The sequence below is a fragment of the Anguilla anguilla genome, chromosome 13 (genome assembly GCF_013347855.1).
Source record: "Anguilla anguilla isolate fAngAng1 chromosome 13, fAngAng1.pri, whole genome shotgun sequence".
Lineage (NCBI taxonomy): Eukaryota > Metazoa > Chordata > Actinopteri > Anguilliformes > Anguillidae > Anguilla > Anguilla anguilla.
This window is the reverse complement of record NC_049213.1, coordinates 6,817,996-6,842,431: the sequence shown is the minus strand read 5'-3', so window position 1 is coordinate 6,842,431 and position 24,436 is coordinate 6,817,996. Positions and strand designations below refer to the sequence as shown.

Below are 24,436 nucleotides of genomic sequence, written 5' to 3'. Positions count from 1 at the left end.
TCAAAGTGCATTCCATACAAATGCAAATGTGACCGAGAGACAATGTACGAGAACAGAGAAGTAAAACACAAAAACTAGTGACTAGTGTACACCAAAATTTAAGATAAAACACGAGGTAAAAATGCTAAAATGGATAAATAAAAAATAAACAAAAAGTTCCAAGATAAAAAATAAAGAATCAGATAAGCCAAGCGAAAAAGGTAAGCTTTTAGTTTATGTTGTCCTACATCGCTAGATAAGAGCGTGTGCTAAATGAATGCAATACAAGGACTTCCATGCAGTTACGCTGAAATACAGGGTTCGACTCTTTCACCTGCAGGACAGGGATAAAGTACCTGCAAGCCATTTGCCAAACCCATCAATCACACTGGGTCTGTTGGAACAGCCATTATGTACAAATATTGAACTCAAATGGCGTGTGAAAGAACTACCTTCAAGTCACTGCTCCTCGCATTGAAGCCAGTGCAGTGTGTGTCTGGCGCCACCTTGTGGAGTTTGTCATTCATTACACCGACGGGACAGGACAAGGCATTTTAAAAGCAAATGTAATCATGGCGAGAGCTGAACAATGGCTATTTACGGTGAAACCAAACAGCCATCTTCAAAGGCAAACCAATAAAGGTCACATTCGCAGAAAAAAATGGAATTTGACATTTAAAAGGCCTTGCGGCTCACGGAAAAGGCTCATTTCGAGACGAAAAGCAATAATCTCAGGTTAATGTCAAGATCAACGCGCGAGGATTTACAAGAATAAATCAGGCGCATATTCACAATTAAAGCACCCAAAATGCGCGCCCCGACAACATATGAACTCAGTCTAAATAGTTTCTATAAGCATTCTGCATGGAAAATGGCACTAATTGATTGACTAATTGATGCTATAACAGGAACTAACAGAAAACAGTTCCTGTTTTTAATATTTTTTCATGTTTTTGCACAATTCTATCGTTGAATTATCACTAAAGAACTCACATGGCTGATAAACAGACCAGCAGGGAGATAATGTAAATATGGCAGAGATGGCCTATTAGATTAACAGAGCCTCTCACTTGTGAAAAGGAACTGCAATTAAACAGGACAAATTTCACCGGATGTTTCTCATTTATAAAGGGCTTCAGGAATTCCCCATAAATGCTTCAGAAGAGGATTGGACACAAGGACCGTGGGAAGGAGATACCGGAACATTTTCAGTCAAATCTCTGGAAGGATTATAATTGTATATGTAAAGTAAATAGATTACTTATTTCTACAATCAATCAATTAGGAAAGGTTTTTTTCATATGTGGACTTTTTCCATTTCTGTATAATGAAAGCAGAAAAATTGTTGCTATCAAAGGAGTAGTAAAGAGTTCTTTCTACAAGTGTGTAGAGGAAAGTAAGGACAAGACGAGACAAGACAAACCAAGACACGGAGGTCTAGAAAAAAAATATTGCTCAAGGGAATATGAAAACAAAGAAAAACAAGACAAAAGATATAAAAAATCATGAGTAAAAAGTCACATTTCAATTCATTTTAGACAGGAGCTTCTCAGATTAGACACATACCTGTGCACATCCCCGGTTCAGCTACTGGATGAAAGACAAAAAGCCGGTGTTGCAAAATGCCATTTTATTTTCATATGTACAAATCAAAGGCACTGACAGTCTAACTGTTCCAGCGGCCTGGCAAGTTTGCGTGAGAGCGAACGTTAAAAATAAATCAATGCTCAAATACTGTCCGAATACACTGCACACACTGCACGATGACGAACTAACATCCAAAGATTTAAAAAAACTCAACAATGAAGAAACCCTGGCTGAAACACAAAGAACATCTCTAAAATTAATTCTTATTATTTTTTTTGATTTCAAGGAAAGCTTTTTCGAGCAGGAGCCCAGCAGGACAGGATCAGGTGTGGTCTCTCTTCTGCAGGGGAGGCCAGCAGTCACACAGGCTTGCCTCGGAGTCGTACGATAAAATCCTAAATGTTACATTTATACGACAGAGCACGGAGCTACGCTACAAACCAGCTCCGGACAAAAAACCTTCTGCTTCATCATGCATTCGGCCAAATCTGTCCTTCCGGAATCAACAGCAGTTTCGCAAACCTCTCTCTTCAAGGGAAAATAACAATTTTGCATCAGAAGCACTGATTCTTTAAAAGTAAAAAAAAAATAAAAAGTCACATCGCAATCACGTTTTCGTCTTAAGTTTCTGTCGAGTGAACAACTTTGAAAACAATTATCATTCGGCAAAAAGAAAAAAGGCTTCGATGGGAAACGGCGGCGTTCGACAGTGCCGTCGCCTACGAAATAAGAAAAGTGTAGATACTACACAGACAGGGTGCTGCAGACGAAAGCAGCATAAAGCCACAATCCCACTGTACACTACCATACCTCGGGCAGGGTAACCAATACCCACAAGGCCTGCCCCAAGGGCAGCTCAAATTTATATACAGGTTTGATTGTTACACGGAAAATCCAGATTTAACCAGTAGTTCTACAGAACTGGACCCTTATAAAAGCTATGTGCTAGCTCTGGGTTTTCCATGCAGGACTGAAAGCTGTAGAAATATGGTTGTATTGATCTCTCCCGAATGGATGGGGGTTAAGCAAGAGGACCCAGAGATGCCCGTTCCCCATTAAAGCCTCACACCCCCACAGGCAGGCCAACACCCCCACAGGTCCACCTGCTCTAGATCCTGCCCACATGATTGTAGGCTCTGTACTGTAGGAATCAATCCTGATTTTGGGGTAAGCGATTGAATAATTTTGGGGGATCTGGAGGAGACTTTGGCATATTTCGTAGAGAGGGCTAAGGGTGGGAGTTTGGCAGATTTTGGGGTGATATGAGGGGGAGGATTTGGATGGTTTTGGGGTGATCTGAGGGGGATATTCTGGCTGATTTTGGGGTGATCTGAGGGTGAGATTCTGGCTGATTTTGGGGTGATCTGAGGGTGAGATTCAGGCAGATTTTGGAGTGATCCGAGCATGAGATTATGGGGTTATCTGAAGGGAAAATTATGGCTGATTTTGGGATGATCTGAGGGTGAGATTCTGGCTGATTTTGGGGTGATCTGAGGGGGAGATTCTGGCTGATTTTGGGGTGATCTGAGGGGGAGATTCTGGCAGATTTTGGGGTGATTTTAGGGTGAGATTCTGGAAGATTTTGGAGTGATATGAGAGGGAAATTCTGGCGGATTTGACAGTGATGTGAGGGGGTGAACAGGCTGATTTTGTAGTGATCTGAGGGGGGTGAACAGGCTGATTTTGGAGTGATCTGAGGGGGTGAACAGGCTGATTTTGGGGGGGGGGGTGGGGGGGGGCTCCTCAGTGGTGTGCTCTCTCGCTCACCACGTCCTGCAGACGTTTGAGCAGCACGTCCTCGCTCTCCTGGCACAGGCGTTTGGTGGGGGACTCGGAGCAGTCCCCCTCCATGGTGAAGGCCCTCTTCCTGCTCACCCCGCCCTGCCTGATCATCCTGTTTATATCGCTCAGCTCCTGCAGAGAGACACAGAGCGGATGAGTGGGTGAGCGAGCGTCAGTGGCTGGGTTAATGCAGGGTTCTGTGGTTTTCACCCAGAAAAAGTATCCAAAATGCAAGAAAAAAAAAATACAAATACACTGCATTCTATAAACACATTTTCAGAGGTCTTTTTTTATCCCAAGATCACAACAAGTGATGACTCAGACGTGAACCACAAGTGCGCAAAATCAAAAACGAGATGTCATGCCAGCTTGCTCGACACGAGCAAATTAAAACAGAAATGGCTCCTATTTAAAAGATATATAATTAGCCTGTGTGGCAAAAATGCAAAAACATTATCTGTATCTTATTTCATCCAGCTGATCAAATAGATCCATCCTACTTGGTACAAGTGTTACAATGAAATTATAAATTACATGCATTTGTGTTATTATAGCCACTTGGCATAATGTAAGATACAGCATTCCTTGGACTAAGCACGACCACTAGAGTGTAGTCTGAGTGAGAGAGAGTGAAGAGTAAGAGTAAATGAGTGTAGAGTGAGTGCAGAGTGTGAGTGTGAGTGAGATGAGGGTAGAGTGGTAGTGAGTGGGAGCAGAATGAGTGTAGAGCATGAGTGTGAGTGAGATGAGGGTAGAGTGGTAGTGAGTGAGAGCAGAATGAGTGTAGAGCATGAGTGTGAGTGAGATGAGGGTAGAGTGGTAGTGAGTGTGAGTGTAGAGTGTGAGTGTGAGTGAGATGAGGGTAGAGTGGTAGTGAGTGTGAGTGTAGAGTGTGAGTGTGAGTGAGATGAGGGTAGAGTGGTAGTGAGTGGGAGCAGAATGAGTGTAGAGCGTGAGCCTGAGTGAGATGAGGGTAGAGTGGTAGTGAGTGGGAGCAGAATGAGTGTAGAGCATGAGTGTGAGTGAGATGAGGGTAGTCCTGAAAGCCAGACAGAGAGGACTCGGGTTACCTTGGAGGGGCTGCCGTTAAACTTGTAGGTGTAGGCGGAGTTGGGGGTGACGCAGGAGCCGTTCTTGTGGGGGGAGACGAAGATGGAGTGCCTCTGGGACACGCGGCGGGGAGACAGCGGCTGAGCCCTCACTGAGGGGAAGGGGGAGAGCGGGGGCGCCTCCATCTGAGAACACAACAGCAAGACTCAACCGCAAGCCAACGACCTCAATCACAACCAAACAACCTCAACCGCAACCCAACGACCTCAACCGCAAATTAACAACCTCTATCGCTGCACAACAATCTCTAACACAACACAACAAGAACATCAACCGCAAATCAACGACCTCTACTGCAGCACAACAAGAACGTCAACCGCAACCCAACGACCTCTACCACAACACAACAAGAACATCAATCGCAACCCAACGACCTCAACCACAACCAAACAACCTCAACCACAACCCAACGACCTCTACCACAACACAACAAGAACATCAATCGCAACCCAACGACCTCAACCACAACCAAACAACCTCAACCACAACCCAACGACCTCTACCACAACACAACAAGAACATCAATCGCAACCCAACGACCTCAACCACAACCAAACAACCTCAACCACAACCCAATGACCTCTACCACAACACAACAAGAACATCAATCGCAACCCAATGACCTCAACCACAACCAAACAACCTCAACCACAACCCAACGACCTCTACCACAACACAACAAGAACATCAATCGCAACCCAACGACCTCAACCACAACCAAACAACCTCAACCACAACCCAATGACCTCTACCACAACACAACAAGAACATCAATCGCAACCCAACGACCTCAACCACAACCAAACAACCTCAACCACAACCCAACGACCTCAACCACAGCACAGCGACGCAACACGCCGCGGTCGGCAGGCGCGGTCCGTACCCGTTGATCGGCGCTGAGGATGGCGTATTTCTGCGCGAAGCCCTTCATCCTCAGCACGTACACGGAGTTGTAGAACTGGATCAGGTCGCCTCGGTCCGGCCGCGATGCACAGCCTGTGGGGACAGAAGGGCGGAGTGTTGGGGGGGACAGACAGAGGGCTTCTGGGACAGGAACCACCCCAATTTGCCTGGGGGGCTTTAAGCTGCTCACGACCTGTGGTACATTTCACACTTGTTATGGTATTATGGAGCATTCTGACCAGACATTGACTGAGGAGTGAATTAGATTCCTTCGATCACACTAGATGCCCTTAGATCCTCAATAAAACGCCTTCTGAGTGAGATATTTGGGGGGGGGGGGGGGCTGAAGGGTGGTGAAGTCCTGAGCTAGTGTAACAGCACACCCCAACCAGCAGCTGTGGACAACATCTCCCATCATTCCATCATCTCTCTTCCTGACGAGAGGAGGCAAAAAGGCATTTATGGCTACTAATTTTTAATGAATAATCCACAGTACTTTATCAGGGCTTCTGACTCAATCATCTTTTTCAATCACATCCTATTATTTTTTAATGCATTTTTTAAAAAACTTGCTGTAAAACTTGTGTTACTATTTCAGTAGAACTACCCACCATCTTATTGAATGTTCATGGCTTTCATTGTTTTTTCTAACTGTATTGTCTAACTCTTTTGTGTAACTCTTGTGCAACTATTGTGTATCTCTATAGCATAACTGTTGTGTAACTCCATAGCACAACTGTTGTGAAACTCTATAGCATAACTGTTGTGAAACTCTATAGCATAACTGTTGTGTAACTCCATAGCGTGACTCCATAGCGTAACTGTTGTGTAACTCTATAGCGTAACTCTATAGCATAACTGTTGTGTAACTCCACAGCACAACTGTTGTGTAACTCTATAGCATAACTGTTGTGTAACTCCATAGCGTGACTCCATAGAGTAACTGTTGTGTAACTCCATAGCGTGACTCCATCGAGTAACTGTTGTGTAGCTCTATAGCGTAACTCTATAGCATAACTGTTGTGTAACTCCATAGCATAACTGTTGTGTAACTCTATAGCATAACTGTTGTGTAACTCTATAGCATATCTCTATAGTGTAATTGTTGTGTAACTCTATAGCGTAACTCCACAGCGCATTGTGTACAGGTGAAAAACAGAGTGGTTATTCTCATCACTGAGAGGGAGGAGCAGAAGAGCAGGTCTATCGGCCGTACCTTCCACATCCATGCTGTTCTCATCCGCGCACTGCTCTGCGGTTCCACTCCGGAGCAGCACGCTGCGGTAGACCTGCCGAGAACACACAGCGCTCAGCGCACCGCCGATCGCTAATTACCTCCCCGCCGCGGCCCGCGCCGGCGCCGCGAGCCGATTGGCTGCCGGCTGTGAGTAGACGGCGTGCCGCAGTGCGCGGCGGAGACCTTATCGCCCCTTAAACAACGCTTCGTTTTAAACGCTCGCTAATAACGCGGCTGTGATGGTAATCACACACCTGTCCGTCTCGCCTCTGACTCCCAGCTAATCTGGGCTGGAGCTTGTGCTGGCTTTTCAGGTTTATTCCCCTGCTTAATTACAATTCTAATCAATAACCGCCAGACGTATACATTCTATGCACACAAACACACATAGCGTGTGTGTGTGCTTGTGTATGCGTGTATGTATGTACGTGTGTGTCTGTGTGTGTGTGTGTGTGTGTATACGTGTGTGTGAGTGTGTGTGTGTGCACGGGCGTGTGTGTGTGTACGCATGTGTTTGTTTGTATATGCGTGTACGTGTGAGTGTGGGTGTGTGTGTGAGAGAGTAAGTGTGTGTATGTGTGTGTGTGTGTGTGTGTGTGTGTGTGCGCTAAGCACTCACGTGGCTGCTAGCCTGAGGCTGACTGCGGTAGCACTTCATGATGTCCTGGAAAGAGCGCTCCTCCTTTGTGATCTGTGGAGCACAAGCACATTCAGGGACCACTGTCACATGGGCGGGGTGGGTGGAGCACACACAGGTCAGGTGTCAGGTGAGGTGGGTATGGGGGGGGGGGGGGGGGTCTGAAGTGGGCGTGGCCTCGGAGCTGACCTTGGACGCGATGTAGACGGCGCAGAGCAGCAGCTGGTCCAGGTGCCGGTCCTTCATCATGTCAGTGCAGTGGATCAGCGAGTGCTCGAAGCAGGTCCAGATCTTCCCACGAAGCTCGGCCGAGATATCCAGCTTCAGACACAGGTCCCTCAGGCGCACGCTGGCCAGGTGATACACCTGAGAGAGAAAGAGAGAGACAGAGGGGGGAGAGAGGGAGAGAGAGAGAGAGAGACAGAGGGAGAGGGAGAGAGAGAAAGCAGGAGAGGGAGAGAGAGAGAGCAAGATAGAGTGTCACTGAAAATGAAATACTTCGTCGTTAAAGTTTTCTAATGAGACCCTGATTATGACTGTTTTAGTTAATGGCTTTAATTCAGTATTTGAAACTTGTGTTCTTTCACTTCACTCACAAGGGCAACATTCCAGTTTCAAATGACCATATCTTAGAGGTTTCAGTTTGTTTATGAAAAGGGTGATAATGCCACACAGAGCCCAGCTCCTACTGGGGTAAATATATACGAAGGAGAAGACAGACTCATGCTGTGTACATACTCAGAGCTTCTGATTAAAAGAGAACTCACTTCTTACGCTGGTCCTCGCCTTAAGAATAATTCATCCATCGAATTTCCAGTGCATCACATATAATGCTTCAGCCCACAGAGCCCCACCCACAAATGATGTCACATGGTATAACCCCTCCCCTTTCCCCATTAGAGAGTGTGAGCTGGGCGTGTCCGGCTGCGGGGAGGGGCAGACAGAGAGGGGTGAGCGGGGGGCAGACAGAGAGGGGTGAGCGGGGGGCAGACAGAGAGGGGTGAGCGGGGGGACACACAGAGCGGCTCCGCTCACCTTCCGGAAGAAGAGCCCCAGGGAGCCGGTGCGGCGGGGCCGGCTGCTGCCCGGGCCCTCCGCCGGGGCGGTGCGACCCGGAGACGCCGTCAGCAGCACCTGCGCCGAGAGGGGGCTCCCGCTGCCCTCCGGCATCTGGATGAAGGTGAACCCGCCACCGTCGCCCTTCATGCCTGAGAGAGCCACGGACAGGCAGGATACACTGCTCTTTAACGCTGTTTATTTAACACTGCCTATTAACACCGCGTAGTAACACTGCTCAACAACACTACTAACTCTGCTCTTTAACACTGCCTATTAACACCACATAATAACACTGCTCAACAACACTACTAACTCTGCTCTTTAACACTGCTTATTAACACCACGTAATAACACTGCTCAACAACACTCCTAACTCTGCTCTTTAACACCACGTAATAACACTGCTCAACAACACTAACTCTGCTCTTTAACACTGCTTATTAACACCACGTAATAACACTGCTCAACAACACTCCTAACTCTGCTCTTTAACACCACGTAATAACACTGCTCAACAACACTAACTCTGCTCTTTAACACTGCCTATTAACACCACATAATAACACTGCTCAACAACACTACTAACTCTGCTCTTTAACACTGCTTATTAACACCACGTAATAACACTGCTCAACAACACTACTAACTCTGCTCTTTAACACTGCTTATTAACACCATGTAATAACACTGCTCAACAACACTACTAACTCTGCTCTTTAACACTGCCCATTAACACTGCTCAGTAACATTACCAACACTGCTCTTTGACACTGCTCAATAACACTACTAACTCTGCTCATTAACACTGCTCTTGAACACTGCTCAACAACACTACTAACTCATCTCTTACTGCTTATTAACACCATGTAATAACACTGCTCAATAACACTACTAACTCTGCTCTTACTGCTTATTAACACCACGTAATAACACTGCTCAATAACACTACTAACTCTGCTCTTACTGCTTATTAACACCATGTAATAACACTGCTCAATAACATTACCAACACTGCTCTTTAACACTGCTTATTAACACCGCGTAATAACACTGCTCAACAACATTACCAACACTTCTCTTTAACACTGCTTATTAACACTGCTCAACAACATTAGCAACCTTGCCTATTAACACTGCTCTTTAACATTACACACAGCTCATGTGGCTTAGTACCCTGCCCACCAGCAAGAGAAATTACTCAACATTCAAATTAAATTTTAATTAAAAATGGAATTACTTTGACTTGATAGCACTGGTGTTATTCTAACTTGTCACTTTTCCTCTGATATTTTCAGTTGTAAACAGAATGTTCATTGAAATTACAACGTTGAATGTCCATGCATATTAATTAGATGATAAGGACACACTCATTGAAACTACCTCACAATGTATAACAATGTTTCCCAGTCCAGGTTATAGGAAAATAAACAACACCATCTTGACCAATCAGAATGAAGTATTCAACCACAGTGGAAGGATGAATATCCGGAGGCTGTTTTTAATGCAGGTGGAGCGGTAGGGTGAATCAGACTCACCTGGCAGGGTCAAGGTGGTGGTCGCCACGGCGAAAAGCGTGCGTGCGGGGGACTGGGGCGTGGCCTCGCCGGCGGAGGGCGAGGTCGGGAAGATCCGCAGGGCTCCGGATTGGGCGAAGGAGATCCTCTGGGGCGGGGACTGCGGCTCGTCCCCGAACAGACGCCTCTTGGCGCAGCCGGCGGTGGGGGAGCTGTAGCGGTCGTGCAGGGAGATGGGAGAGGGGGGCACGTCTGGAACAGAGACGGGACAGGGGGGCGTGAAATGTGCGCACCGCAGCACATTTCCCACAATGCACCGGCCATACGCCGCTCGGACAGGACCTGGACCTCAGGAGCTAAAACCCAGGTCCTCGAACCCAGGACCTAAAACCCAGCTCCTCGTTGTGCGTCGCCAAAGCCCGCGCTTTGACATCTGCACCACCGAGGCCCTGCTGGTTGTCCTATTTTTTATGTGCTCCCTGCTCATTGTGCAGTTTTCCACCTTTGGTCTCTGTATACCACACATAGGTGATCAGCAGAAAACTAGAGCTTGTTGAGGGACCTTTGTGACTAGTATGCTGTTCCTCCAGTCTGGACTGGGCCCTAGTATCCTGTTCCTACAGTCTGGACTGGGCCTAGTATGCTGTTCCTCCAGTCTGGACTGGGCCTAGTATGCTGTTCCTACAGTCTGGACTGGGCCTAGTATGCTGTTCCTACAGTCTGGACTGGGCCCAGTATCCTGTTCCTACAGTCTGGACTAGGCCCTAGTATCCTGTTCCTCCAGTCTGGACTGGGCCCTAGTATCCTGTTCCTACAGTCTGGACTGGGTAAAGACTGCGCATCATCACCAAACACGTCGGCGCACGCGCTCCAGCAGCCTTACCTTTTCGCGCACTCCCGCCGAGGCCGGTCCGCACCTCTCTCAGCCGAGGGTGCACTATGGGAGAGAGGGTCGCCAGGGGGAGGTGGGCGGGGCCGCTGTTGCTGTTTCCTGTCTCAAAGCTGCTGGAGAAATTCACCTGTGAGACAGACAGGGAGGGCAGGGATTAAACAGACACTGATGTGTACTGACACAGCGTTACCAGTCCCAGATTATGAAACCATTCCGCTAAAACCCTGCAGCTCTCCAGGGCCAGGGCTGGGGACCCCAGCAGACTCTGCAGCTCTCCAGGGCCAGGGCTGGGGACCCCAGCAGACCCTGCGGCTCTCCAGGACCAGGGCTAGGGACCCCAGCAGACCCTGTGACTCTCCAGGACCAGGGCTGGGGACTCTAGCAGACCCTGCGGCTCTCCAGGGCCAGGGCTGGGGACCCCAGCAGTCCCTGCGGCTCTCCAGGGCCAGGGCTGGGGACCCCAGCAGACCCTGCGGCTCTCCAGGACCAGGGCTGGGGACCCCAGCAGACCCTGCGGCTCTCCAGGACCAGGGCTGGGGACCCCAGCAGACCCTACGACTCTCCAGGACCAGGGCTGGGGACCCCAGCAGACCCTGCGGCTCTCCAGGACCAGGGCTGGGGACCCCAGCAGACCCTGCGGCTCTCCAGGACCAGGGCTGGGGACCCCAGCAGACCCTGCGGCTCTCCAGGACCAGGGCTGGGGACCCCAGCAGACCCTGCGGCTCTCCAGGACCAAGGCTGGGGACTCCAGCAGACCCTGTGGCTCTCCAGGACCAGGTTTGTGAAACGCTGTCCGGTACCATTCCCAGTCAGTACGGACAGAGAAGGTTCTGCAATCTGGCTGTGTGTGTGACCACCTGGATTTGGGACGGCGGTCTGGGACTCTCACCTCCTCTACGGTGGGGACCTTCTTTTGGGCAGCCTCCAGCGCCTCCCAGAGGGCGGAGTCGCTGCTCCAGGCTCGGCTCTCCAGCACCTGCTCCTCGATGCCGTTCAGGTGCTTGACCATGTCCCGGGACAGGCCCTCCTCCGAGCGGATGAACACCTCGATCACCTGCACATCGGCGACAGAGCGGGAGGGAGGAGCTTTACATCTTACCCACCGCTCTCAACTGGCCACTCCTGCACTACATCTGCGCACCCTGTACAAGGCTTTTAAATGATCCTTTAACAAAACTTTCTTCCAAACATCAATAATGTTTTACGTTCATTTATCCCAAAGAGTAGCTTTCACGTAAATACTTGCATCCACTTCTTTAGTACCGGCTTTCATAATGGAACTTGTAGAGCAGGGAGACAACACAAGAACTGATTGAAGCAATACGGCACAGGAAGCAGCGCTCTATCGTGAATGCAGCCATGGCTACAGCGTTCCTCGGCACCGTACCGCTTTTATAAAACAGCTACAACATATATAAACAATTGATGACACAACAGAATTTATTTTGTAATGTTATTGTAAGTAATGGTCTGTGCAATAGTTTTTGTGATACTGCTTATAATTAGGCTGTTTGAATAACAGTCACTGAATTGGGTTTCCAATCACTGAAGAACGCGTTCTCAGCCAATCAGCATCCAGGATCGAAACAACCCGCTTTATAATTGGTTACATATATAATTAATTCCCCACCTTGTAGAAGTAGAAGGGCCGTAAGCCGAAGACCTCGATGATCCAGGGAAAGGAACGCTGGGAGTTGTAGGCAAAGAGCACGACCTCCAGGCAGCAGGCCATCAGGGAGCGATGGAAAATGTCCTGCTCAAGCAGCACCTGAGGCAAAAGAGACAAATACAACATTTAAAACAAATAAACCATGCACAAATACAACATTTAAAACAAATAAACCACAGAAAAACATTTTAAAAACTGTACAAAAAATTTAAACAATGCAAACAAACACAATTTTTTTAAATGTCATGCAGAGCAGTGTTCATGTCACACAGTGCTTATGTCATAAAGCCGTGTTTATGTCACGCGAAGCTGTGTTTATGTCATAAAGCTGTGTTATGTCACGCGGAGCTGTGTTTGTCATGCGGAGCTGTGTTTATGTCATAAAGTTGTGTTTATGTCACAGAGCTGTGTTTATGTCATAAAGCTGTGTTATGTCACGCGGAGCTGTGTTCATGTCATGAGGCAGTTTATGTCACGCGGAGCTGTGTTTGTCACACAGAGCTGTGTTTATTTCATACAGAGCTGTGTTTATGTCACCCGAAGCTGTATTCATGTCATAAATCTGTTTATGTCACGCGGAGCTGTGTTCATGTCATAAATCTGTTTATGTCACGCGGAGCTGTGTTTGTCACACAGAGCTGTGTTTATGTCACACAGCTGAGTTTGTCACGTGAAGCTGTGTTACACAGGTTACGGTCTGTAACTCACAGTCATGTCTTTCCCATGCAACCTCTTCATTTCCTGGGTCATCACATTCTCCAAGATCTTATAGTACAGGACTTCAGCAAGCTTCAGTCTGTTATCAGCAAAATCTGGGGGGTGCAGGAGAAAGAAAAAAAAAATCAAATAACCCTTTGAGCATACAGATATTCTTTCAATCCCCTAATAAACCACAGGAGATCTATACTAACAGGAAAAATAACATCAGAACAGTCTCTGGCAGCTCGTACTCCAGCCTCAGTGTCTCAGGGAGTGTTTTAGGGGTCTTTTGCGTTGTCTAGCTCCCTCACCCATGTGCGATCCCGGCTGCTCTTCCGTGCTCCGGGTGTAATGCTGACGGAAGGTCTCCCCCAGCGACTTCACTCTGTTCAGGATCGCCTCCGTGGGGTCTCGCGAACACGACCTTCACAAAACAAAACACCCAGAGTCACTACGCACCCAGAGCTACCCGTAAACAGATCTATTCGCGACCACATGATGTCCCGAAATTGAGAGCTTGCAATTATAAGGTTCCAGCAGACGTTTACAAGTTACAGACATACTAACACGGAAATTGATTCCTGGTATGAGGAAAGACTTAAGATGCTCAACCTATTCAAGCTTAGTAAAAGGAGACTCGATGGTTATTTAATTGAGGCTTTTAAATACATAAAGGGGATCACCAAAGTGAACTACAAGAGATTCTTCAGGTTGAGTTCTGTTAGTAGAACGAGGGGACATCAATAGAAATGAGCAAAAGGTAAATTCCATACAGACATTAAGAAGATTTTTTTCACACAGAGAGTAGTCAATGTGTGGAATAGCCTGCCAGGTCACGTAGTAGAGGCAGGAACTCTGGGGATTTTCAAGACTAGGCTTGTTCTTTAATGCAATGGAAAACAATCCAACAGGACTTGAAATTTGGAAATGCTTGAGCCTTAAAGCTACACAGCGCACTGAAAGACGCGTGTGATTCTAAACTCCGGAAGAAAGACGCCTGTAGTGGAATGGCGCTGCGGTGTTTGTCGGCGCTGGTCACCTGAAGACGTGCGCGAGCTGCTCGCTGGGGGCGTTGCGCAGTCCGGACACCATGCCCTGCAGACGGCTGACGCTCTGCGTCGCCAAGGAGACGGGCGTCACGATCACCTCCTTCTCCTTCAGGTAACGTCGCCCGGTCAGAGGGGTGGAGGGGGCCAGGGACCGCGTCTGCACAGGAATACAAGAGTGGGGGGCCCGGAGGGGGTGGGGGGGGTCCCGATTAATCTTCAGAGCCGAAGAGTCTCAACCAGAGGCAGAGAGCTTGGGTGTGTAATGAGAGCACCCATCAAGTGCTGTTTGACGGACTAGATCAATGAAAACCTTTCCATACTGCTGTCCCCCTTCTCTGTATCAAAGACTTGATGTTTCCACATTGCACTCAATGTCTTTTAATTTTATTTAATTTTATAATGTGTTTTTAATTTTAACAGCCAATGGGATGCCAGTGTACTGGGTCTTCCAGTGAGATTCTGCTGTAAAAGACCATGCCACACTGGCATGCCATTGGCTAACTAACATCTGTGGATGGGGAAAGGAAACCGTTAGCAGTACACAGGCAACTTTATTAGCTAGCCTGTCACGCATGGCTATCAGGTACATTTAAAGGGTACACTCCTCCCCCAGATCCCCTCCCTGCTGAACAGGCGCCCCGACCAACCAGTAGGAGTCGCTAACGCAACGATCAGGACTCATACCCTCACCGGCTTCCCACCCGCGAACACTGCCAATTTGTGTTCGTAGGAACGTCTGCACAAGCCGGAAGTGCCTGTGTAACTCTATGGCGGTCGTCGCCGCTGCCGTACCTTGTGGAAGTGCTGCTGCAGGTTGCACTCCACCTGCATGCGGGCGGACAGCTGCCCCTCGGGGGGCTCCGCGGCCATCTTCCGGGGCGTGCCGATCTCCTCGTCGGCGTCGGCGCCCAGGAACACCCGCTCGTCGAAGTCGCCGGCCGTCAGCACGAACTCCTCGTACTCCCGGTTCACCGCTTTGCTGGTGAGGGGTGAAGCGCACGAGGACGGGGGGGGGGGGGGGGGGTCACACACAAACGGCGGGATTTATTACGGGCTTCATCAGCAATGCTGCCCCAGTACTGCCTCACTATCATTATCTTCATTATTATTATTATTATTACATTACATTACAGACATTTAGCAGATGCTCTTACCCAGAGCAACTTACACAACTTTTACATAGCAGTCCATTTATAATGGCTGGATATATACTGAAGCAATGCAGCTTAAGCACCTTGGCTCAAGGGTACGGCAGTGTCCTACCCGAGAATCGAACCTGCGACCTTTAGGTTACAAGACCAGCACCTTACCCATTATACTACACTGCCGCCCAATTATTATTATTATTATTACTGAGCTCAAATGGCTCCTAGACTGCAGCTAAAATTCATAGCAGCTGGCAGTTCTGTGCCAGTAAATATGAACTGCAGTAAATACGACTTTAGTGGAGACGTGGTGGGGGCCGGTAACAAACAAGTAAGAAAAGTCTGCAAAACTTATCAGTTGCTTATCTTATCTTACCTATTTCTCAATTCATTAAAAAAAAAACAAGGAGATAAAACTTTCTTCTCGTGAACAGCTTTGCAATCTCCATAGGCCGTTACAAGCATAATCTATGCATTGCTATGGTGAAAGGAATTATACAACATCAGTGAAACTCTAAATCTGACAAGCAGTTGGCTGAAAACATTGCAGTACTACTGTGGCAAGTTTTGTAATGATTATCTTATAAGCACCATATGCTACTGTCTCCGTGGGGGCTTTACACTGAATTGTTCGATGTAGGTACGGCACAGAAATCTCAATTTAAAAAGTACCGCAGTTGTTCATCTGAACAGAAGAAACAAAAGGGGGACAAAATCACTGAACACGGGTTTCATATTTGGGAAAGAATGAACTGTGAGATAAACAGACTGGAGAACACGACAGAGGATTACAGCAGTGTGTGAGAAGGGAAAAAACGAAATTCACTGCAGACAGGACGTGTTCCTGTACTGCTGCCGTCTTACTTGTTATCTATGAAGTTCGGCGCATCCAGGAGTTCCGTCAGCGTTCTTTCGTTCCCCTTCAAAATCTTAAACGGAACGGGAGACATCTTGTGTCAGACGAAACAGACGCGGGAAATAAGCCTGCTTAATTCAAATTGCTCGTGACGTTAACCGTCTTTTTTTTTTTTTTTCTTTTCACAATACAAGCGTAATACTTGGGGCAATGAATCGCTTTTTTAAGCAAAGCTGCTGCCGGGGATTATTACTGCTGGGGATTAAATTGCCGCGGCTCATTTCCTGAGACTGGGCATCTCTCTGACATGAAAGCGGCGTTGTTAATTAGCTGGCTAGCCAATGAGCAAAAATAATGAAATAAAAAAACAAAAAAAAACAAGGGAGTCGCATTTGCCGTATCTAGTCATTAATTTTCCAATATTTGCGCACGCTGGTTAGGCTCCGTGAAGGACGATATAATCACGGAGCTCTTCTAATTAATTGTGTTGACATTTATTCATTCCTAATAAATGATAGCTCTGCAGCAGCTGGGGGTGGTCATTTGGCAAGGCTAGACCTCCCCGCAGAACAAAACTTTGTTCTCAAAATATTGTGTTCCCCTTACGGAATTAAAAGAGTAATTGCGCTCGCTGTTTCAGCTTGGCTCCACCTACTACACAATTCTGAAAAATGCATCCTGGGGTGGGTGGAGTGAATGCGTCCATCTCATTTGCATAAAGTATTCTATATGCAAATTATCTGTACAGGGCAGTGGTGCCTGGCTCATGAAACTCAGATCAAACTGTCAAACTTAGGCACTGCAGATCAAATATGAACCAAGATTCAGCAATTACCAGGCCTATTTCTCACCTCAAATGTTTTCAAAAACATAATTTAGTGGGCTGTTTAGGTGGTATATGAGAACGTTTATGAAAAGGTCACCATGTTTCTCCTGTTCGGCCGAAACAGGAATCCAGCCAATCAGGTGCAGGCAGTGTTCTGACACATTCAAAAGTAAACTGACAAATTTGTGGGCGGAAACAATTTTCCGACTGGATATCTTGATTTGAGATCTACATGACGTAGTAGTATCTCCAAAGACATATTCTGATATCACTATTGAGGCAGGGCTAAAGTGGAACGCAGAAAACATTTTTCAAACGTTAAGAGGGCAGCACCTAGACATTTTCTACTAGTTTTATTTTCTGATAAAATGATATTATTTCAGAAATGTTGACATATCAGCATGGATTAAAATGTTTCATTACAAAGTAGGCACACACGCATGCACCCACACATGCACCCACGCATGCACCCAAACGCAAACACACGCACATGCACCCAACCATGCATACACACGCACACGTTCAGACACACACGCACACGCACACACACGCATGCACCCAAACATGCACACACATGCATACACAGGCACACACATGTGCAAAGACACAAGCATGCGCGCAAACATGCACCTACACGTACACGCACCTACAAGTGCAAACACAACTCGAGGACAAACACGAATACACGCGTGTATACAAGTGCATACACACACGCACGCAGACACACACACACACACGGATACGCACACATATAGTTCTACAAAAGATGGATTTGGGCAAAAACGCGCTTTGACATAGCTGCTGGGGGCATTACCTGTCTGTCGAACAGCTTGGTGATGTAGGGCTTGAAGTAGTGCTCCTTAATGCCTTTCGCCTCCACCACCAGCCCGTCGTGAAGCTCGCACAGCCTGTCAATCACGCAGGGGGGCTCGTCCGGGGGGCTGTAATCGGGGCTCAGGCAGTCCTCGGGCAGCCCTAGGCACACGCATTCAAACAGCCAATGAGAAGCCCCCTTAAACACAGGTTTACACAGGCACCGTTTGGATCGCTACGCGAACGGGCACACTCGGCCATTACGTCACTGGCATTTATCAGAACCAATTAGAGTGTAGGGTCAGGGGTCAAAGCGATTCCCTTAATGGGCACAGTATCATCCCAAGAGTGACAGCAAGTGCAAGACGTGCAGACTCAACTGTTATACAAACAAGAACAGAACTGCCCTAACGAGCATTAAACTACTACATTAAAGAAGCAACGCGCATGAGAACTGAAATCTCAACAATTACACACCACTGGCATTCTTAAATTCCAGGGAGTTAATAAGATACTCCTCACTAGTTACTATTTATTACTAAAGCAAAATGCAAAAGCAGAAAAGCATCACAAAGCAGCCCTCCCTGCATTCTTGTAATTTAAATTGACAACATTTGCTCAATGAACCTTAAATATATTTCAGCAAATTACAATTTGTTCTAAATGCTATAACACTATTATAAGGAACACAGCAAGTTAAAGCAGATTAAACAGAACTGCAAATGATTGCTGTGTAAATTATGTCTGCTTTGTGCCGTATAATTAAAGTGTTACAGGCAGAGTTAATAAATTGAAGTGATAACAATAATATTTCAAACTAATCTTTAACCATTTATAAAATATTTCAAATGTTTACCAAGCAAACAGCAAACAAGCAACATCCCTTCTTTCAATTATGACTCAGTACCTTCTGAAGACACATAAATTTGGCTTAGAACTCATGATAATGGTGTCACGCATACAGATGTCCGACACTACGTTTTTAAGAGCATGGTGGTTCAAGGTGACGCCATAAGCACACCATAGAATAAAAGTGTGTGCGAATGAACAGCAAAAAGAGAAATGACCACCTTTAAAGAGCGGATTGATAAGGTCTTTCCGGTTGGCACAGAGCAGTGCATTGGCAAAGACCAGATCCAGGCAGCACAAGAGGAGGTGGTACGAGTTCACCAGGTCATCTCCGATCATGTGGAAATTTCCTACAAAGTGCAGGTCAAAGAACAAATACACAGAGATCCGACTGTTAAAATTCAAGACCTTAAGGCCTAGTTACACAAAGCAATTTCCACGCAACTGTTGTCACTTGCAACTAAATTGCTCTTGGATTGCTTTGTGTAGCACTGCTGCAATTTACCAGCAACTCCGCTCCGAGCGGCTTGACTTCGCGCAAACTATTTCACGCAATAACCAATCAGAGCAGAGATACAGGTCGCACGCGCACTCATGCATCCAAATTTTAATCGACGACGTTAATTTAGATAATGTGGCACTAATATGGAGCACCGAAAAAGAGTCCTCACTGAATTATACAAATGCACATGAAGCTTTCCTTGCTGAAAACATTGCACGTGACATTAAGGACAAAAAAACCTAGCGAACAAAGTACCCTTATAGCATGAAGCGTCAATTCCCTAGAAAGCATGCTAAAATAAACACCATTAGAATTTATCAGCGCAATATCAAATGAGACTACGGTACACACATTATTCTGATTGGTGAGTGATTAAAATTTAAATTGCTTGCGAGTTGCCTTGTGTAACAGTGTTATTGGTTGAAATGACATCGGAGGCAACATGTTGTAGCAACCAAAGTTGCGTGGAAGTTCATGAGACCCTTAGGCTCACCTGTCATTTCAACTGATAAAGCTCAAAAGCAGGTTTGGTAACGCACTTCTTTTTTTTTTTTTTTGGTGGTTTTCGACACTCAAAGTTTGAAATGAAATGTTTACCTTTTGTGTAGACAAACAGGGTCCAGCAGAATTTGAATACATCGCTGATATGACAGGGCAGGCGTCTGCAAAAGAAAACAAGAGGATCAGACTAAAATCCAAATCAATCCTAATCCCAATCCAATGGGAGTACAAACAATCGCAAGGAAACATAACAGAGAGGACAGGGTTGGGGAGGTTTTGTGAAACGTTTCGGAGTGGACAGGGCTGAGGAGGTTTTGTGAAAAGTAACGGAGTGGACAGGGTTGAGGAGGTTTTGGGAAATGTATCAGAGTGGACAGGGTTGTGGAGGTTTTGTGAAACGTTTCGGAGTGGACAGGGCTGAGGAGGTTTTATGAAACGTTTCGGAGTAGACAGGGTTGAGGAGGTTTAGTGAAACATAGAGTGGACAGGGTTGAGGAGGTGTTGTGAAACGTTTCGGAGTGGACAGGGTTGAGGAGGTTTTGTGAAACGTGACGGAGTGGACAGGGTTGAGGAGGTTTTGGGAAATGTATCAGAGTGGACAGGGTTGAGGAGGTTTTGGGAAATGTATCAGAGTGGACAGGGTTGAGGAGGTTTTGGGAAATGTATCAGAGTGGACAGGGTTGAGGAGGTTTTGGGAAATGTATCAGAGTGGACAGGGTTGAGGAGGTTTTGTGAAATGTTTCGGAGTGGACAGGGTTGAGGAGGTTTCGTGAAACGTATCGGAGTGGACAGGGTTGTGGGGTTTTTGTGAAACGTATCAGAGTGGACATGAGGGTTGAGGAGGACCTGTGCTTGCGACTCCTGGGCAGACGTGGAGGTTCTCCCTGGGGGTCCAGGAACATGTCCCTGAATATGGGTTCAAACTTCCGGAAAATCACCGTCGAAACCTCAAAGTTCCTCTCCAAGTGGCCAATCCGCTCTCGGAAATCCTGGGACAAATTAGACATGTCCGACCATTTCTTCATCTTACTGAAGAACTGAATTAAGCTTTAAAAAACAAAACAAAAAAAAACATAAAACAGGAGAGAAAAAAACAGTTAGAAATGAGGTGGGAAGCTGAGAAAAAAAACAGTAAAATTCTGTAACGCGCAATTAATACGGTGGAGGAAGCCGCTCCTTACCTGAGTTTGGAAGACCGGAGGATTCGGGTGAGGGACACACAGTTTCCCTCTACGACCCCCTTCCCCACCGTGGGGGTCCAGCCCTTCCTGCAGGCAGCATACAGAGCGCAGGCCAGCCAGTGCACCACATCGCCCTGCGAGAGAGAGAGAGAGAGAGCCGCCGCAGAGACTGAGCAAGCATCCCCAAAGCAAAAACTGCTGTGCAACTTTGACCCCGTTCACACTCGGTTTTAAAATGCGTCTCGGTGATCCGAACACAAGTGGACGGCCGAGACGCATCGACGTTCACACCCGTGTGTCTATCGTGCGTCTCCAAGGTGTCCAGCTGGCCACTTGCGTTCAGATTTCGTTGCTGCCGCCAGAAGGTCAAAGGGCCCTGTGCACAGTTATGTCAGTCTGTCGCCAGACAAGTGCCAGATTTGTTTTGCACGGGCTAGCTAAGAAAACAAAATGTTTCAAGAACTAATATACATGTACGCGCTATTCCAACTGTTGAGACTGGCAGGACAAAGTCTTTTTTGTATTTTGTATATAAACTTGTATTTGGCGCTGTCCACTTGTGATCCGATCGCCCAAGACGCATTTTAAAACAAAGTGTAAACAGTGTCATACGCTCACACAATGCTAAATACTGACAATATTACTCATAGATCATGTCCATTTTTCTTATGAATGCTAAAGTTGAACTCTTTGAACACTAAGTAGGCTATATATAGACAATATTATAGTAAGGTCAAAAAAAAGCCAAACAGTCACCAAATTTGTCCATGCCTGAACTATTTCTACAACATCTCTGTTGAAATGTAACAATGTTCACAAACTTTATATAGCTCAAAGCTTATTCTCCTCATTACGTAATACGCATTCTTATGTACTAGATGGTTACTTTAGTAGTAATGTCATTTTAGATTGACACTGTAATGCTATGCAGGTACTACTATAATGTAGTACTGCCCATGTATAATGTTTTATGCAGATACAACATTTTAGTGTTGTACAGGTATAATAAGGTTTTGTACAGGTATGACACCATAGTGTTGTCGAAGTATTAAGATATTGAGGTGTGCAGGTATAATGTCTTATACAAGTTTGACAGAGTTGTGTTGTACAGATATTGTTATACGGGGGTGTGTTTAGTCATAACAACGATTAGGTAGGACAGTGTAGGCGTTTTGAGCCGGTATACAGAGAATATACAATATCAAAACAATATCTGTAGTGTTGCATACTAATTGTGATATTGTAGTGATGTATGGTTATAATGTTTTGACCAGTTATTAGGATGCAACACCAGTATAATTATATAACTTAGTTCCATACCATACTTGAACACTCTGGAAACCTTTTTTTCCGAGCGAAAAAACACACAGGGCATTTGCAAAAATACATTTTATTTAAAATACTCCACTTGAGCATTTGACCACAGCAATTTCCTGTTTCCTGTTAATCTAGCCAAAAACACAAGCTTGTATTTCGCGAGCTAACCTGACTAGCTCTAGGTTAGCAGAGTAGACCAAATCCAAAGTACTTTAAAGGTTATTCCCCACGACAAATGTGCAAACAATGTGTGCGCTTCCGCTTCTTTTTAAAGTTCCAGCCGCCTAGTGGTTTGGTAGCACAAAGCGGAAGCATAATAAGCCATCACATGTAAACATACTGCAGTCATACACATGCTACTCGACCGCAGCGTTAGGTAGGCGTGAAGAATAAACATAAAGCCACCGTAGAGTCAAGACAAAAGAATGACCAACACAACGCATGGGAAATCTTGGGGAAAGATGTGCTACTTTGTGTAACACATATAAAACAAAATTACAGACGTTAACCTTGCTAAGGTACCAACTGGACAGCTAATTTATGCCAATGTTTGTCTAATGTTAGCTAGCTTGCTAGTCAGCATTAAGCATACACTTTCCTGAGCCAAAATACCACGCCTGACTAACAAATCCATGGGACCCAACTTATGTCCCGACAAATAGACGGCGAAATTGGCAAAAACTAAATAACGTTAAACCAAGGCGGAGAGTGAGCTCTTCGCAAAGGCTGAGCGCGGTAGCCTGCCAGCACAAACTTTGTCGTACTACTTAGCTGTGGGACAAATGTCCAAACGCAAAACTGTCACCGCAACATGAGCGGAATGAAGTTGCAACTTGCGTAACTTTAATTTAGGTATCTAAATTGACACTAATAACATTTAGCCAGCAGATACTACAAACCCATTACGCTAGTTAGTATCAAGTTAACAGAAAGAAAAAGGGCAGGCAGAATGCTAAATCCAAAGTAACCCAAACTACTGTCTACAGCTCCACTAGCTAAACCGGTTAGGGGAACACTTACATAAAACATCGCTAACATTTGCCATACTGTCTAAGGGGGCACTAACATGAACCATATTTAAAGTTAGCCAAACCAGCTATGGGCAAGCTAACAAACAGCAAGACCCACCTCCAGAGTGTACGTATCCAAGATCGCAGTGAAATTCTGCAAGGCTTCAGTTGCCGTTTCCTCGTCCATGTTTAACTCTTGACATATGGCTTCCAGGCTTTTCCGGACAGAACTATTGTCTGCCGTCCCGGAGTCGGCGTCGTTTTCTCGCATTTGTGTCCTCAGTTGAAAATATAAGTAAAAACTTATAAGTTGCGGTTTACAGTTACAGAAGAAAGAACACCCAATGTTATAGTCCTCCAACTCTCAAACGATATCCCACAATGCAACGCGAATCGCTTTGGCGCGAAAAATGGCCGAATCACAACTTCAGTGACGGGGAACCCCGTTATGTTACTCCACACCATATAGTCCGTAAATCAAGTTAAATATTAACTGGATAACTAAATCATATTTAATATAAACTAGGGCTGACGAGTAACCGATATTTAGGTGTTTAAATAATTAATCGATCGACGTCGGTTCGATTATTTGAAGTGAGTTGGATAAACGGTGTTTCTCTCAAAGCACGATGTGCTGTTTTTTTAAGTTGTAGTTTTTTTAAAAGGCAGCCACTCAATACAGTTCGCACAGAAATAAGTATCGCAATAACTACAGTGACCAAAATCCATCCCGCCTCCTGCAGGCACAGAAGTAACGTGACAACAACTTGGAAACATGCTCACACGGCCAATTTACGAAACACAGAACCGTGTACTACTACTCACATAACACGAGCGACATTAGAGCTGGACCAAAGAGGTAGGCTATATGTACTGTGCGACTGTACCCAAAAACATATTCTATAACAACACTTCTAACAGGTAGTTCTTACACTGTAGAACGTCATATCTGCCTCGAAGTTGGTCTAAAGATTTTGTCAACGCTACTAGTTAACTTGCTAACGTGTCTCGTGAGGAACACTGAAAACAGTAACGTTAACGTTCGATGGCGCTGGCAGGCTGTCCCAGAGAAAATCTCTACTTCCAGAACCAATAGTGTACGATAAGGGAGACAGATTATAAAGACAGCAAGCAAATAAAATAAATATACAGTTTTTATCACTTTGTTAAATTTTTTTTAATCACTTTATTACTAGTAGGCTAAATGGATAATGTATGCAAATTATTTTCTGTAATATGCAGTCACAACTTTGGAGCCTTTGAAAATAAATTGGAAGCTTTAAAGCTCTTGTTCAATTAGGTGTTTAGCATTAATAACA

At 45.9% G+C, this 24,436-nt stretch overlaps 1 protein-coding gene across 1 annotated transcript; it reads right to left on the bottom strand.

Annotated features, from left to right (window-relative positions):
- Positions 1 to 1,592: 1,592 nt before the first annotated feature.
- On the bottom strand, positions 1,593 to 23,509 carry rbl1 (retinoblastoma-like 1 (p107)). Its single transcript, XM_035387551.1, has 22 exons — positions 23,236 to 23,509; positions 20,791 to 20,924; positions 20,456 to 20,656; positions 19,706 to 19,770; positions 18,828 to 18,956; positions 17,759 to 17,919; positions 16,127 to 16,191; positions 14,910 to 15,096; positions 14,108 to 14,274; positions 13,380 to 13,492; positions 13,078 to 13,181; positions 12,331 to 12,468; positions 11,590 to 11,754; positions 10,692 to 10,827; positions 9,830 to 10,060; positions 8,271 to 8,443; positions 7,425 to 7,601; positions 7,218 to 7,289; positions 6,578 to 6,650; positions 5,342 to 5,454; positions 4,419 to 4,583; positions 1,593 to 3,480 (listed from the first exon to the last, which is right to left on the bottom strand). The coding sequence occupies exons 1-22, from the start codon at positions 23,386 to 23,388 to the stop codon at positions 3,310 to 3,312; spliced, it is 3,093 nt and encodes a 1,030-aa protein (XP_035243442.1). The 5' UTR covers positions 23,389 to 23,509; the 3' UTR covers positions 1,593 to 3,309.
- Between the last annotated feature and the right edge of the window lie 927 nt (positions 23,510 to 24,436).